Here is a 16,890-nt window from a genome sequence, read left to right on the forward strand (position 1 = left end):
GCACCGAGGGAGATTCCACCACTACTGCAATTTCCCTCTGAGCCGATGTGGACTTCGGCACCGAAGGGGAAGAGTCTGAGCGGGCAACCTTCATCGGCTCCGAAGGCAGTGGAGCCGATGGAGATGACTCGCCTCTCGATGCCCGAGCTCTCGGCTCCGAAGCCAGAGGAGTCGAGGCTGGAGACATCGAGGCAGACCGTTCCGCCCTCAGCTCCGAAGTCCGTGGAGCCGACGGAGAAGCCTGCCTTGACTTTTTTGCTGCCGGATCCGAAGGGCTGGTCGGAGCCGAAGATTTTTTCTTCCTCGACGGGGAAGAAGAAGAAGATAGGGCTTCCTCAAAGGAAGGGGTAATAAGCCCTTTCAAAATCAACTTATTTTTCCTCTCTTGGAGCACGCGAGAGGAAAAAGCGTGGCAAACACTACAGGATTCCTGTAGGTGCTTCGGCCCCAAACAGTATACACATAACAAATGGTTGTCCGTAATGGACATTTTGTAAGAGCATTTTGAACATTTTTTAAATCCTGATGGCCTATGTTCTTTAGACATGGCTATCTACTTCCACTGAACTTTAAAGAGAGAGAACTTCAACACTGACTATAAGAAAATACACGTAGACTAAGGCAAGGTCCCTCTAAGTTAAACGGGAACACTTGCCACCAAGAAAAAAATACAATTTACCACAAAGTTGTAAAAATTAAAAACACACAATGAGTAGCTGTTAAACAGCCCTAACTAAAGCGCGAGGGCTAGGCAAAGGCCCCACTAACATAAACGGGATCCTTTACCGTTGACAAAACACAATTTTTACCACAAACTTTTAAAGAAAAATCAGTCACACAACAATAAATAGCTGTTAAAACAGCTTTTGGGTAAATTTAGCAAAATTTCTGACAGAAATTTAAGCACTAGAGGCACTTAGCTCAGCCAAGTCCAAGACCACGTCTATGCTGTAGAAGCGGCAAACGAGATCTGGGGAAGCAGTAGTGGTGCATCCTGGGATATGAGGTAACTCAGCCAATAAGAGACTTCGTGCTATTGTATAGCGTGCCGAGTCGGCTCCGAACCCATCTGTAGAGAATGTAGGCGAGATAGGATCACATTACATCTTGGTTTTCTGGATCAAATAATTTGGCACATGGAACCTGTGGTAAACTGTTTTCCATTAGGTTCCTCTCCTACTTGTTTACTGGCAACACCAGATAACAATTTAATGACTTCTCTTCTTAGCTTTGTCGGTCCTTTTATTTGACAGGATAGCCCACAAAAATGTAAACGCAATTATTTTAGGGGCAAGTTAATATCCTCAGTTTTCAAATTTATTTTTGTCAAATACAGTACACAGTTTTCATAACATACCTACTTCTCCCGTTGCTGATTCCTTGTTTCAACTTTTAACCTCTCATTTTTTTATTTGCCATAATACTAGTGTTATGAAAGGATTACAAATAGAAAACTGTCGCACAGATCACAAGTACCTAATCAAGGAAACTGTATTCGGCAGTCAATTAAGATAGGGTTACCACCTGTCCCACTTTGCGAGGGACAGTTCTTTGGGCAGTTGTGTCCTGCAAAAAATAGTAAAAATGGCAAATGTCCTGAGATTTTAGGACAAAATTATTTCCTATATTTTATGTAATAGTTGCATAAAACAGTTAGTTATTCTGTATCTGAAACACCTAAATGTTATAAGAAATAGAATAAGCAACTAAAATGCTACAAGAATAAGCTTTTATTTAGGCAAAAAAATGAAGTTCTGTCCTTTGTACTGGCCGTGGGTATGTTTCGGCCTGCAAAATCTGACGTTTGTACCAAAAATGTCCCACTTTGGACATTTGAAAAGGTGGCAACCCTACAGTAAGAACAACAAATCTTGAAGAGTGTTACAACTATGGATGCGCGTTCTTACATATCCTGTACATGCGCAGATTTAGCAGTTTTGGGTTGCGGACCCACGCACGTCCTGGGGGATAGGCTACGTACTGTCTTTATAGTAGCCGGAATGGTAGTAGTGAGGACTTTTTCTTAGTTTGACTTTAAAAAACCGGCTCAATGTGTGTTGGCTGTCATTACAGTGTACACTGTTAATTTTCCACGTTTTAACACTCACTACGTTTTATTTTGATTTGAGAAGTATCAGTTGGTGAACTTAACCACGCGCTTTTTGTATTATTGCAATTTATCAATGAGGCACAAGAGGAAAATCAGAGGCGCCTAAGTCTTTTGATAAAATTAATTTTCTTGATTGCTTTTGACAGATACTTGACATCCGTATCATCTTAGTTACCCACATAACCTGCTTTTTTGGTAACTGTCCCTGTATAAGTGTTTGACTTTTTAGGAGAAATGGTTTTCCGTGGTACAGAGTTATTTACTCGCTTGGCAACTTTATCGGCACCTTTATTTAGAGGTCGGTTACTTCTCCTTACAAACACTGTTGTTTCTGGGACATTGCTATCTGCTGGTGACATACTTCAGCAAAGTCGCGAGATCAGGAAGCATCCTGAACAAAATCGAGACTGGAGAAGGACAGGTATGTTGATGGGGGTACGAATGTGACAACAAGCGTTTTCTTTTTTTAAGTATCAGACTCATTTGTTGGAAAGAAATGAATGCTGTCCTTGAAGAAACTTTGGGGGAAAGTTGATGGGTCCTATGTAGCTGTTCATATTTATTATGGTTTTCCTCTTCATAGTATGATTTGTGAAATAACTTCTAGTTTTTAGCAAGATGTAGCGGAATATGCACGAATTCTCATTGCTAGAGGGAAATGCTAGGTGTGACATAGGTAGGTTCACAGGTTATTGCAGCTGCTCAGAAGTATCATGTGTAGTCTAGTCAACGCAAAGCTCAGAACCTTTATTGATAATGGATTGTGGTGTAGCACGATAGGTGTATTTATATTTTCCCATCCATTTGTCAAAGTTGTGTTTACGAACTACTTTGGTTAATGTGAAGGGGGAGTCTGTGAGAGAAATTCTTTGGTTTATTCCCCCCATCCCCAGCAGGTTGTGTTTATGCTGTAGTGGAGGTTCACGTCTTTTTTGTGGGTGATCATAATGCAAGTTTTGTGAGCAGGTAGGAGGTCACACAGGATAGGTGCATTTGAAACCTTGTAAGCTAGGCAGAGGTAATCCTGTTGGAATCTGCACAAGAAGGATAAGATAGATAATTAAGGCATGAATCTTAGGCCTTTGTTTTTTTTGGTGAGGAAACAGTGGTCTGTGTTTGGTGAGGTGCATGCTGAAGGTAGCCTTCAATTCTAATATGGGCAAAATAAAGGATGCATACAGAAAGATAATATCGTCTTTAGTTCTAGAACATATACCTTTGACAAACAGCTGGTATGGGTTGAATTTTTTTTGAACCACAATGTGTGGTGATCAAAGGGCAGTTCATTGTCTACAAAAGTGCTTGTGACCCTGATAACTGTGTTGATTTTGAGGGATGTGTCATTTATGTGGTAGTCACATGTACTCTGGGTTTCCAAATGATACACTACTATTTGTTTGATGTCACTTTTTTGTATTTGTACCTCTTGTAAGATCTGTGAGTCTTCTGGAGAATTGAATGGCCTAGATTTATAATTATCTGCAAATGTGGTCAGACAGAGACCTTTGAAATTTGCATTGATGGCAGCGAAGTAAATGTCAGGTAACGGCATCCCCAGTACTTAGCCCTGGGGGACTTCAATGCTGATGGTTTATTTAGAATAGCGGATACCCCATATCCATATCCAAATTTGTTGGGTTCTGTCCATAAGCCATTCAGCTATCCAGTGGGTTACGTTATGGGTTTACATTTACTTTGATTGCTTTGTCTATAATGTCTGAATGTAGAATTGTACCAATGACTTTGGGCAGGTCTAGTATGTTGTGATTTTCCCTCATCTAATTTTTCTGTGACTTCTTCAAAGAAATCAGCTAAGTTAAGCAAACTGAATCTACTTTTCTGATATAGAGGTTGTAATCTGCCAGTGTCATTATGAATGAAGTCTATAATGCATTTCATTCTCTTACAGATAAGGCTGGTAAAGCTTTTCCCTGTGTAGTTGGCAGAATCAGTCTTAGGGCCATCCTTTTGGAGGGGATGACCACTGCTGTTTTCTTCTCCGCTGACATGAAACCACATGAGAGGCTGTGGTTAAACAGATTTAGCAACAGGGCAGTAAGACATTACTTCATATTAATAAGGAAGCACTCTAGTACGTGGTCTAGCCCTATACAGGTATTGTTTTTATATGAGTCTTTAGAACTTGTTCAGAGTTCATCTTTGGGGGATTGCAGACCTACTACCTAATACAGGGAAACTGTGTGGGGGAAACATTTGAGCTAAAATTACCTGCTGGTATGTTGACTATGGTCAGGAGGATATAGTCAACATACCTGTTAATATGTTGACTATATCCTCCTTTTCATAGTGGACTTTGTTATTGTGTATGAGTTCTGCGCAGAGCTGGGTATTGTGTTCTTGAGATTCCTGACATAGTTTAAAAGGGATATGCGGCTATACTTGATTGCCATTTCATAGTTGGCTGTAGTAGATTTGATTTTGTTCTTAAGTTCTTTGCTTCAGTTCTTAAATTTTGTTTTGGAGCATTGGGTTTTCAGTGTTGTTTCTAAGGGTGAGGATTTTTTCTTTGTTATATTGCTAGGGTTATAAACTTTGCACTGGATTTGTGCCGTATGAGGACTGCTGTTTTGATAGTTCCTATTCTTATCTCCAATGCCTCTATCAGCAGATGCAGTGACATTGGCTACTGGGTCCTTGAGAGAAGGGTCTCTTAAATGACTTCAGGTTGCAGTAAATTTGCCTTAAAGAAGTTCTTAAAAATAGTCTGATTATTGAGTGTTTTGGGGTTGAGTTCTAATGTTGAATACCAGAACAGTTTTCATATCTAGCTAGAGCTGGGGTTAACTATGGGTCTGGAACATAATGGTGCTTTGTTTGACCAGGTCCAGTAAATTTGGGTCCTTTGGTAGGGGACTGCACTATCTGGTCTGTAGAGTTACTACTGATGAAACATTGTGAGAGTTTATTAGTAGCAGTTGTAAAGGTCTCCTAGTTTGAGTGGACAGTTGAAATTGCCAAGAGTAACAGTATCGGGTTCAATGTTGAAGGACAAAAGGCTGTTTAGATATGTCTCATGGGTTGTTAGGTTGTTCTGTAGTTGGCTAGGACGTGATGGTGGATCTTACTGAAATTTGCTTAGGTATGGAAGAGGTAAAGTTATCACATTACACAGGTATAGCTACAGAGACGTTTGTGTACTTTTAATCACCTCCATCGGTAAAAGAGGCGCACTCAGTAGAAGGTCTGAACAGGTAGAAGTCCTTTAATTGTTTTTGGGAGTGGAATTATTCTTCAGTGGTGATGCAAATGGTACACTTCCCGAGGACAGCAGGGTTTCATTATAGGACAGTTTCTTTTTTGAGGCTTGTAGTGTTGACCAGTATGAATTTCTTTAGGTAATTAGGCAGTTGCACATTGTCCTGCCTTAATGATAGCAGATTGTTGCAGCCTTGAGTTTCTGTCTTATCCTAATGGCAGGACTTGCATTGCTCTACAGTACTGGATCAGAACTTGCATATTGTCTTGCGTGTTTGGTGTTGTATAGTAGTGGGCAGGCTTTCCGCACCTGAATGTGAGCATTGTTAAAACTACTTGACAGTCCATGCTTTTGAGGGTAGTTCCATTGTTGATAGATTCTACCTAATTGATAGCAATGCCATAAGTAATATTTACTGTTAACACATGGTTGACAGCAGAATATTTAAAACGGGCAATTTTTTTTATGGTTGCCATCCCATCACAGGATTTATACATTCTTATCTGTAAATATCAAACTGTCAAGCTGCACTATTGCAAAAGACAAGCTGGCAGATTTGGCTTTTGGCTAACTGAATTTTACCAAGTCAGTATGTTACATTTCCTTAGAGTAGAAACTGAAATTTGTGTCTTGATTTGTTATTGTTATGGAACTAGAAGATTGTGGTAAGATAGGGTGACAAACTGATATGTGGAAATGCATCACTATCTGTAAATGATGTATTTTTTCCCACTGGTTCTTACTGTTTTTACACAGATGTACACATACACCCATTGCAGGTTGATATTGCTTGTGGCATTTGTATTAGCATGTGTTGAGGGTAGGTGAAAACTTGTTAGGAAAAGAAGTTTGCACATAGTGGTTGAGAGTGCCAGTTGGTTTTCCAGCTTAGTGACAGCTTTAAGCTGGTGACGGGCCAGTTAGAAAAGTTGGGAACATATAGCAAACTTTGTTTTAGTTTTCAGCAGAAATATTAAGTGCAATATAATAATGGTTTGTTATAGTTTGTCATAGTCTTTCATTGTGTGATCTTGAAGCCATTTACTAATATCTGAGGTGTCTTAACTGCATTTGTGCTATGGGGATGATATGCTGTTAAGAACCACATTAACTGAGATGATAAATTGGAAGAAGTATCCATTTGTCTGAATTTAAGGAGTGTTCTTACTTTAAAATACATCAGTCACATTAAAAATATGTATGTTTTAGGTTGTTTACAGGGTTACAGCACTGGTCACAAATGACCAGTTCCAGGCCCAGCCCCAGGAGAAAAACAAAAGAGAAGCATAATAAAAAAAATAGTATGTTCAGAAATAATCAGTAAGTTACAATGCTTGGCAAATGTGGCTGGATCAAGGAATTGCATTGCCTCTGCTCTTCTCTTTCTTACATCAAGAAGATTTTAGTTTACTGTGTTATGTGGGGCATTGAAATTGCGATGTAGAGCAGATATTCACTTTTATGTGTATAAATTTTTGGGCAACATGGAGACTCCATATCGTTATCTGACTATACTGGTGGATTATAGATAAATATATTTATGAGATATAAATTTGAATATTCCCAATTAACGGGCCAAAGTCAAGGTATAATATCTGAATGCTCCCACCTCGACAAATTTTCTTACTTTTTGATTCATCCATCCATCCTCAAACCTCTTTTCCCATTTTTGCACATAGGGTCGGGGTGTCACTTCAGCAGTGACTATTTTGATACTTTTTGATCCTAACTCTTATAATATAGGAAAGTTATTTTTCTTTAGATTATTTAGTATTAATATAGATTTGTGAGTGGCTATAGAACAGAATGCATTGTTGAATGCTCATAAAAGTAAACTGTTATTTTTTTGCTTTTACCTAGTTTTGATGTATGTGGGCAGAAATTAATTGGAGAAGAAAACTGTTAGAATATTATTTTGCTGTTTAATAAAGTTTTCTTATTAAATTATGATGCAAGTTGTCTGTATAGTTTCACATGTTTTGGTGACCAGGTTCCTCAAAATGGGTTCAGGCCTGTTTTCATTGGAAGCCAGGGGAAATAATTGTCTACATACACGGTATGTTTTAACAGTTAACATTTTTTCCAGTTTATTCCAGCTGCCTGCCAATCAGCAGCCCCCCCCCCCCCACCCTCTTGACCAGTCATCCCATTCATTCCTCCATCACTAGGGTGAAGATTGTCTAAAAAAGGACATTGTTTGGCAGCCTTCATTGGTGGCATGGGATTTTTCTCTTAGTCCTAGCCCGTTGCACCACCCTGTGTCAACCTGTTTGGTACTCTGTTAGTAACCAAGTACATTTCTGCAAATTCCAAAACGGAGCTATGCCAGCTCCAAATAAAGGCTGCATATCATTGAGGAAGCATGCCAGTGGCCAAGTATAAGACCATTGGCATTGCAAACTGTATAAAAAAATTAAAAAAATCAACTTAATTTTTTTTTCGCCAAACTCGGCTGTTTAAGCATAGGGCAGCGGCGCGTAAACAGTATCGGGGGAAAATAAGAAAATAAACTTAAAATGAGCATTCTAACTAAAATCAGTATTCTGCCATGCAAATCAGTGGCAGGCCGAAGACAACCTGGCCAGAGAGTAGTGGTTGCTAAGGGGGGGGAGGCTCAGAGTGAGACATGTAACTATGCATTAACTGGCAGTCCTATGCAAATGAGGGGAAGGATAGTGAATCCCAGATATCCCCAGGGTGTAAGGCAGGTCCCAAGAGTGTAAAACTATAAATAGATGCGTGTAAGACTAGGATATAGGTGACATCATGGGGGGGTGTTAGGCATACTGTAAGTGGATTGGAGCCCTGTGGCTCGTGATTGCACCTAGCTTAGCACAGGGTGTGTCTAAACCTGCCTATCACTCTTTACAAAGTGTAAGAGGATGTGCGCGCCACGCACCAGGTTTTACAGGAAGAAAAAGGAAGTTAAACCAGGAAATATCAGCTCTGTGCACATTTGAATACTCTACGCAGCGAGCACACAGGTTTAAACAGGGAGGCAATGGGAGGGGAAAACAGCAGTAGGAAGGTAATCAAGGAGAACTAACTTAGCTGACAGGTGAAATGTATCAGAAACAGCCAATTACACAGGCAGCAGACGAGCCCAGCCCAGCACACCACTTTAAAATATGCAAACACCTTTTCCCCTTTGTTTTTCCCAAAATCTCTGCACCACCGGTGTATACAGATGGAGAAATTTTACAAAACGAAAGCAAGAGAAAAAATGTTAGGGGCTGCTTTTGCTATCATAAACAGCATGTGCAAGAGGCTGAGGGTGGTGATGATGTGAATGCTGCTGAGCAACCCACAGTGAGGAGACAGAGAAGAGTGTACAGACCCAGGGTAACCTACCAAGGGCTACACGAGCTGGAGATAGTGGAGCGCTATAGGGTTGACAGGGACCTCCTACAGCAAATTGCTGAGCTGTGCCGGCCACGCCTCACACACAGAACTAACAGATGGGAACCTATCCCAGTGGATACTAAGGTATGTGTAGGCCTAAGAATACTAGCTACAGGTACCTCCCAAAGGCCAACTGAGGATATGATGGGTATTTCACAGGCATCAGCATCGAGGGTACTCCACCAGTTCCTGGATGCCATGTCAGCACATGTTTGTGAGCACGTATATTTCCCCATCACCCATGAGGCGTTGACCAGCAATATGCGTCTCTTCCACCAAATAGTAGAATACCCTGAGGTAGTGGGTGCAGTAGACTGCACGCACATACGCATTAAAGCACCACCTGGTGAGCGGGGTAGGGTCTACATCAACCGCAAGGGCTTCCCCTCAATCAACTGCCAGGTCGTGTGCGATGCCTATGACATAATAATGAATGTGTGTGCTGGCTGCCCTGGAAGCTACCATGATTCCCACATCTGGCATCTGACACAGCTGTACCAGACATTTGCCAGTGGGGACATCCCACATGGTTACCTAGTGGGGGATGCTGGATACTCACTGGAGCCATGGCTGATGACACCCATCAGAAATGCACACACAAAAGACCCTGATGTCACTCACCTAGAAATACTTCTCTGGGAAAGTCATAGCCCAGTAATCTCCGTAGCGCGACCTATAACTGCGTACTGCTGTAGTGTGATAAAGTAGTTAGGTAAGTGTTCTAACCCCAGACCTGGTGTGTGTGTGTGTGTGTGTGTGTGTGTGTGTGTGTGTGTGTGTGTGTGTGCGTGAATCTGTGGGGCTTTGTGTCTCTGTCTCTGACTGAGTAGTGAACAATGCTTTTTAGGTTACTCACACTCCTTAGAATTCATTTACTCAACTTTGGCAAGGCTGCTGATGTCACTCACTTAGAAATACACTTCTGGGAAAGTCCTAGCCCAGTAATCTCTGTAGCACGTCCTGTAACTGGATACCACTGTAGTCTGATTTTAGAACAGTGGAAGGGTTCCATCTCCACCCATGGCAGTTCTGGATGTTTTGTGTGTTTCAATGTCTGTGTATGGAGCATTGCATTATAGGCTACTCACTCGCTGTACATTTCAAATGCCCTACTTTGACAATTCTGTTGATGTCATTCATTGTGAAATACAACTTTGGGGAGGAGGTTCTTTAGTAATCCCTGTGGTGCGACCTATAACTGCTCCATGCTGTAGTGTGATATAGGCCTTGGTCAGGGGTTCTATACCCACACATGTCAGTTGTGGATGTTTTGTGTGTGCCTCATTGTCAGTCAGTGTAGGGAGCAATGCATTTTAGGCTAGTCATTAGCAGTACAGTTGAAATGCCCTACTTTGGTAATCCTGCTGATGTCATTCAGTGTGAAATACACCTTTGGGGAAGAAGTACTCCAGTAATGTCCGTGGTGCGTACTATAACTGCGTAGTGCTGTAGTGTAATAAACTAGTTAGGTAGGGGTTCTACTCCCAGACATGACAGGTGTGTGTGTGTTTGTAACTCGTATCCTGTGTAGAGGTGGGTGTGAGTGTGTGACACCTGTGGGCAATGTGGAGGGGGGTTTTGCTTATTTCTTTTATGGTGGCCCTACTATATATCACAACGTCAACCATACAGGGATAACAGATGTAAATTAGCTGAGAGGCTGGGGTGCAAAGTCATACCCATACATGTGACATCAAGGCCAGCCAATCACAGTTAGCATCCCCACTATTACCCAGAGCACATACTCAACCCATGTGTCATACACAACACACATGCCTAGGCAACTGCCAATATGTGGGTAGTACACTGCATATTGGCCACTGATGGTAACTATGCAGTGATAGCAGTGGGCTACAGAGGGCATGTCACCCTACCCATCAGTCCAATATGCACGTACATGCAGACAGTGCACCTCCACCATGTTCCCCAATGGACACCTGCATCACCTGTGGTGCCTTCACATGTGACGCTCAACGGACATACCATGCTTGGCATCATGCCCTGTATGGACAGATGACACTGACATCAGGGAATGCTGTTAGCATGCTATCAATGTAGGTGCAGGGTAAACCTGCCCATTGCCAGTTACTGACACAGGCGGGCAAGACTGGTCTATCTGATGTTCACAACAAGGGCCAGACACCCCAGGTACAGTTCCACATGTCACTGTACATGCATGTGGGAGGTTTGCACATACAAGACACCATCCATGTCATGGACTGAGGAACACATACATGACATGTGATGTACAGCATTGGCCACACACAATAGTCACCCAGGTGACTGGATGGGGGATGCAATACCCATGTGTGTGGGCAAATGCAGAAACTACAGGCCTGAGCCACAATGCAGACCATTGTCATATGGCCTGATGCCAAGGTATATCCATTGCCTACCCTTGTACAGCCTGCTGGCACAGTTGACCACCACACACCCATGCATGTCAGAACTGGCACCCTGTGTGTTTGTGTGTGTGTTGTATGGTGCGTATGTCCACATCCACACACACTACAACCCCCCAGGGCATACTGAAGCATGCTGTCTGATCTCTGATACCTCCTCCATACTCTTTGCCCATATGACCTCCGTATGACCCATGTGGTACCTGCACATTGATGCATTGTGGCAATCCCACTAGTGATAAATTACACTCCTGGTCTTGCCAAGTGTGTCAGTGTGTGTGCATCCCTGTGTGAGTGTGCCTGTGTTGATGCTGTCACCTGTTCATGCAGACATGCACGTGTATGTCACCTACCGTGTATCTACCGTATCCCTGTTGCAGATGTCACTCACCATCACATATATTTCCTGAGTGCTCCACATCAGGTAACCCATGTGGTGCATCCAGTAACTGCATTGAGCTATGATAGCACTACATAATTGTCGGGGGTTTGAGACCCTGTGCTGGTAGATGTATGGCACAAACATGCTTCTCACCCACCCCTCCCTGACATGTTTTTGCCTCTGTCTTCCTCCCCCACTCCCCTCTGGTGGATGTGGAGACCCACACCTGCCTTGCTTAGACAGCAGCATGTATATTGTAAGTGATGATCATGATCAGCTGATGGCCTCTGCATGAATTGCAGCCCTCTCCTAGCTGATTGCATGTGGAACAGCTATGGTACCATTCCCATAGCTAATTGCATGGAAACACATTCTAATACCTAGGAACATCATGGTGGTGGTGGCGCTTTTCAGTCACTGTGAGCAGGAGCTAGATCTGGTGTTTGGCAAATAGCATCTCAGATGGATTGGGGATTTTCCTCTAACAACATACACTGTGGAAAGAGGGCAGAAAACAGGAGGGGGATGTGCCTGACCTGACTACAGACTGTAAGTGCTGCTATACTGCATTTGGAGTAATGTTGGTTTAACAGTGTTTGTCTGGATATGCCTGTCATACATGTCGCAATACCTGCCATGTCAGTTCCATGTATATGAGGAACCCCATCTGCAGGGTCATCTGCAGACTGGCCAGTGTTGTGCATTTGGTTTCATATGTTAGCCACAGTGCATCTATCTGTGGAATGCAGAAGGTAGTGTGAGGATTGCAGTCTGTAGATGGTGAAGGCAGTGACAGTTACTGACTTCATATCCCTCATAGGACATATATTGCAACAAACTCCATTACAATGGAAAATATATGAGGTTATCACAGCAACATGTCCATACTAGCCCTTTGTATGTGCTGTCACACCTCTGTCAACTTTTGTACATATGGCGCACATGAAGTGGTGCATATGTGCTGTACACCATAAATAGTGTCATCATATCTGATAACAAGCCAGTGATATATCATATTGCTACACGTCTTGTACAGTAGGGGTTATATTTCATGACGTAAGCTGGACATTCTGTGGATGTTTGTACAGTACTGAGGTCTGTTTAATGATGGGGGATGTCAGCAGTGTGTGTATTGTTAATATGTACTTTAGCCTGTGTACAGACTGTGGTAGATATTGTTCTAGTTCCCCTTCTAGCAGATGTTACATGCTGCTCCACTGTATGGTACCATTTTGTTGTACATGTTTGTAGGGCCATACACACATGTCCCATACCACAGACAGCCATTAGACCAAACTGTGTAGCAGCTCAGTGTGTGTAGGGTCATTCTGTGAGTGGCACATATGAGGATGTTGTAGAACAGATAGTCCATATACTGTAATATTATACTAGCTTACCATATGTGGCTGTGTTCACATTGGTTGTGGTTATGCACTGTCACACAGGTGTATCTTACCCTGTGCTGTGACATGGCTGTTGAGCTTGCTGTACATGTGCATTCCCCCCATACGAGATGTAGGCCAGTGTTGAGCCAGTCTGCCTGTACCCTGCACATTGCATTGTTACATGCCTAGCAGCTTAGTGTACTTAACCAGTGGGATGTCATGTGCAGATACTTGCTAGATGTACTGCTGCCGGGCCTCCCTTAAAAGTCATGTATGTCAGACAGAGCAGTGGGATGCTGTACAGATGTATGTCAATATCTAGTGGGTAGTATGTGTCCATGGCATCCCTGTACCAGCAGTCATTATGTGTCAGGCCCAGACAGGAGTGTGTGAATCCAACACCTATGGTGCCAAATGTATACCAGTCGTTATGTGTTATACCCATCTACATGGCTGTCTACATCCATATTGTCAGGCCTGGTACACATGTTGTGCACTAAGGGATTATGTGTATACCTCTGGACTGTACAGGGTGTGTCCGAAGTCCCACATATAGTGGCCAATATCTCTGCTGCACTCAGAGTGATTAAGGCACTTTAAAGCAGTTGTAAGCAGGTTTGCTCAGAGCTAGGCACTGCCTGCACAGGTTAAGAAACTTAGAAGCTGAGTGTATGAAAACATAACCAGAGGTTGGCAGTGCTCACCATCATGCAGACCCACTTACAACTGCTTTAAAGTGCCTTAATCACTCTGTATCCAGCGGGCTGAGTTCTGCCCAGCAACAAAATAAACAACTCCTGCAAGGCTCGAAACCAGGACCCTGCACACTATACACAAAGTGATTTACCACTAAGCCATGACAGATATGCATAATCATGATGTTTTCATATACATATCATCCAGCCCAGGTATGTAACACTACAGGGAATGTATTCCGCCATGTAGATGTATTTGTGTGTGTGTGTGTGTGTGTGTGTGTGTGTGTGTGTGTGTGTGTGTGTGTATGTATGTATGTATATATATATATATATATATATATATATATATATATATATATATATATATATATATATATATTCATCTTTAAATGGATATAACATATCTATATATGTAGATATAGCTATAGAAATATATACACACACATATATATATATATATATATATATATATATATATATATATATATACATATATATGCATACATCTATAGATATATATGTATACATCCATATGTCCACATATATACAGCACTAAAAATGCATATATGTAAGCATATATATATGGGAGAAATTTATGTCTCCGAAAGCTGGAAGGCCGAAAGTATGTTCTCAACATTGCACAGTCTTGCAATAAATGCATCGAATGTGCAATGAGCGAAACTTACTATGCATGCACTCATTGCAGATTTGGCAATTTGGGTGCGGATGGCAGTATAGTGGGGATGGGGAATATTTGCCTATCCCCACTGTAGTGCGAACTCAGTATATCACAGTAGGGGGGTTGGGGGGGTGCAGGGGGGCATGCCCCCCCTACATAACGATATGTATTCCAACTTGCAGTTCGAGAGTCAGCGAAGCTGCCTTTATATTTGTTGTGTTGAACTGTGGTGCAATTGGAAATGACGGATTGGTCCTTTCGGTTTGCAAAAAGGGCCGTTCGAAGAAGTGGTTGTCTCCCTTTCTAAGGTAAACATGTAGGTATATATGGACATACATCTGTAGATGAAACTGGGAACGTAACCAGAACATATATGTCCACATGCACCATTGATGGGTTTGAGAGACCCAAATAACATACATCTGACACGGATAGGTATCCCCCACCCACAGCCAAACACGTCTGGCCTGCAATACACTACCAACCTTAGCAGATCCCATAACCAGAACCCTACACTACAAGGGCAGTACATGTTAACCGTACTCCATCCCACCTGTGGGGTGTCAGGCTGGCAGTACTAACATGTCATGCAGTACAGTCAAGTGAAGTGTCATGCTTGGGGAAACCCCCTGGGCAGGTGCAGTAAGTAGCTGGGATCCCTCATACGATCCAATAGGCCTACACCTGACAATGGATTCACCAATGTTGGCAAGGACAACCACAAATCCACCATGTCAGCTGGGAACTACCTCCCAGTAGCCTGTTGACCCTGGCCTGCAGGGACATGGAACATAACAATGAACCCATGGCCAATATCACTGGTAATCTTAACATACGGGACCCCGCCAATGTTGGACTTGTCAAAGGCAGAGAATACAACCTGAACCTGGTATACCTCCTTGACCCAATCATGATAGGTGTAGATGAGGGTTAGGAGGTGCACAATGCCTATGTAGATCATAGCAGGCTTTTGTATACCATCTCACATGTAGGAATGTGTGTAGTTGTTAAGGGATCTTCCTCAGTTCACAGAATATGTTTCCACCAGGGCTGCTTGGCAATTGCCAACATTCCACAGGTGCCATCCCATGGACATACAGTCCTTTACAGGTCATAGATGTGTTAATGCCCTCCTCCACACTGTAGAGGTGTGCAGCAGTACTGGGGTTGCTATAACTCACTGGATGTGGCTGTTGTGGACACATCCACCATTATTGCAGTTACTGTTGCATCTATCCCCCCCACATAGCTGTCTGTAATACTGTACAGTGTATGTAATCAGGTTGTTAGTTGTTGTTTACACCATTCACAGTAGTTGAGTGCCTCACACCCTCCTAAGGGTAGGGCTATGCCACCGGCATTGGCACACACATGTTACTGAGGTGAGGATTGCAGTAGAGTGGGGAAAGGGACATAGACCCTGCTGTTAGCATGTTCAATGTCATCCACATTGCAGACTGCATATATAGCAATATGTGGTTGTGCCTATCCTGTCTTGGTGGGATTACATGTGCAACAGATGTGTTACCTGCACAGGGACATACCTCCATGTGTACTGTCTTGTACCTGTACTGCATCCAAACCAAAGGCTCTGTGTGTTGTACCCAACCATGTCATGTGTACCACCAACTACACTTACTGGTTTCCACTGTAGAAGGCCTGCTGACACCACTACACCCATCAGCCGTGTGGCACATGGACAAACACAACACAATCAGAATAGATAATGGTGACAACAATACAACATTGTTAATTACAGCTATGATGCATCATGGCTGCACAGCTACACCTTCCAAGATATTAGCATTTCACTTTACTGCTGACAACATCCTACACAGCATTCCATTGCTACACTGTTGTACAGTCACCCTATGCATCAGCACCATGTTAGCCTCTCCCTGCATCGATGTTCTGGATGTCAGGGAGTGGCACAGGTATATTCATATGCACAGGGTGTGTTGTTGGTTTGCCAGAGGCCTAGGCTGAGCCATACAATTGACAACGTGTGTGTGTGTGTGTGTGTGTGTGTGTGTGTGTGCATGAGGAGGCGGAGTACTGTTTTGGGCCAATGGTGATGTGCTTGCAGGTATGTGGTTGCCCTAGGTCTTTTGTTTGTGTGTGTGTGTGTGTCTGCATGCACACAGTTCCACCATGTTGCTGCCCTATACAGGGATTTGTGAGACAGCTGCAGACTGTACCTGGCAGGGTTTGCAGTACACCATCTCCGGCCATAGACATGGGACCTGTGTCTGGCAGGGGTGCTACAGGCAGTATCAGGTACAAAACCAGATGGAGTACTGTCCCCCGAGGTTGACAGACGTCCACTGGATCCAAGTCCCTCCTGGGATTGGCCAGGGCCATGTGCACGTGGTCTGCTATGATGGTCTGTGGACAGCACCCCCCACTGTGCAGGGGCTGGTACTGCCACTAGGGGAGTGACTGTGACTGGTGGGACGTCCACAGCGACCTCCAGCTGCTGGTGTTGCTGGCATACGTCCACGTGGCCGTCGCAGCGGTCCCGTCCTGTCCTGACACATGGACATGACATTGTGGATGAGATCCACCGTCTATCCATGACCTCTGTGTAATTATGGATGGCACCTGCTAGGTCACTG

At 43.2% G+C, this 16,890-nt stretch overlaps 1 protein-coding gene across 1 annotated transcript in view; it reads left to right on the plus strand.

Annotated features, from left to right (window-relative positions):
* The first annotated feature begins 1,959 nt into the window (after positions 1-1,959).
* The window catches only part of MPV17L2 (MPV17 mitochondrial inner membrane protein like 2), a 205,347-nt gene continuing 190,416 nt past the window's right edge, over positions 1,960-16,890 (plus strand). The window contains exon 1 of the mRNA XM_044090761.1: positions 1,960-2,531. Coding sequence (XP_043946696.1) covers positions 2,345-2,531 — 187 coding nt within the window. The 5' untranslated portion in view covers positions 1,960-2,344. The remainder of the gene's footprint in view (positions 2,532-16,890) is intronic.

Source organism: Protopterus annectens, chromosome 13.part0 (genome assembly GCF_019279795.1).
Source record: "Protopterus annectens isolate FY-2018-M chromosome 13.part0, PAN1.0, whole genome shotgun sequence".
NCBI classification, from domain to species: domain Eukaryota; kingdom Metazoa; phylum Chordata; order Ceratodontiformes; family Protopteridae; genus Protopterus; species Protopterus annectens.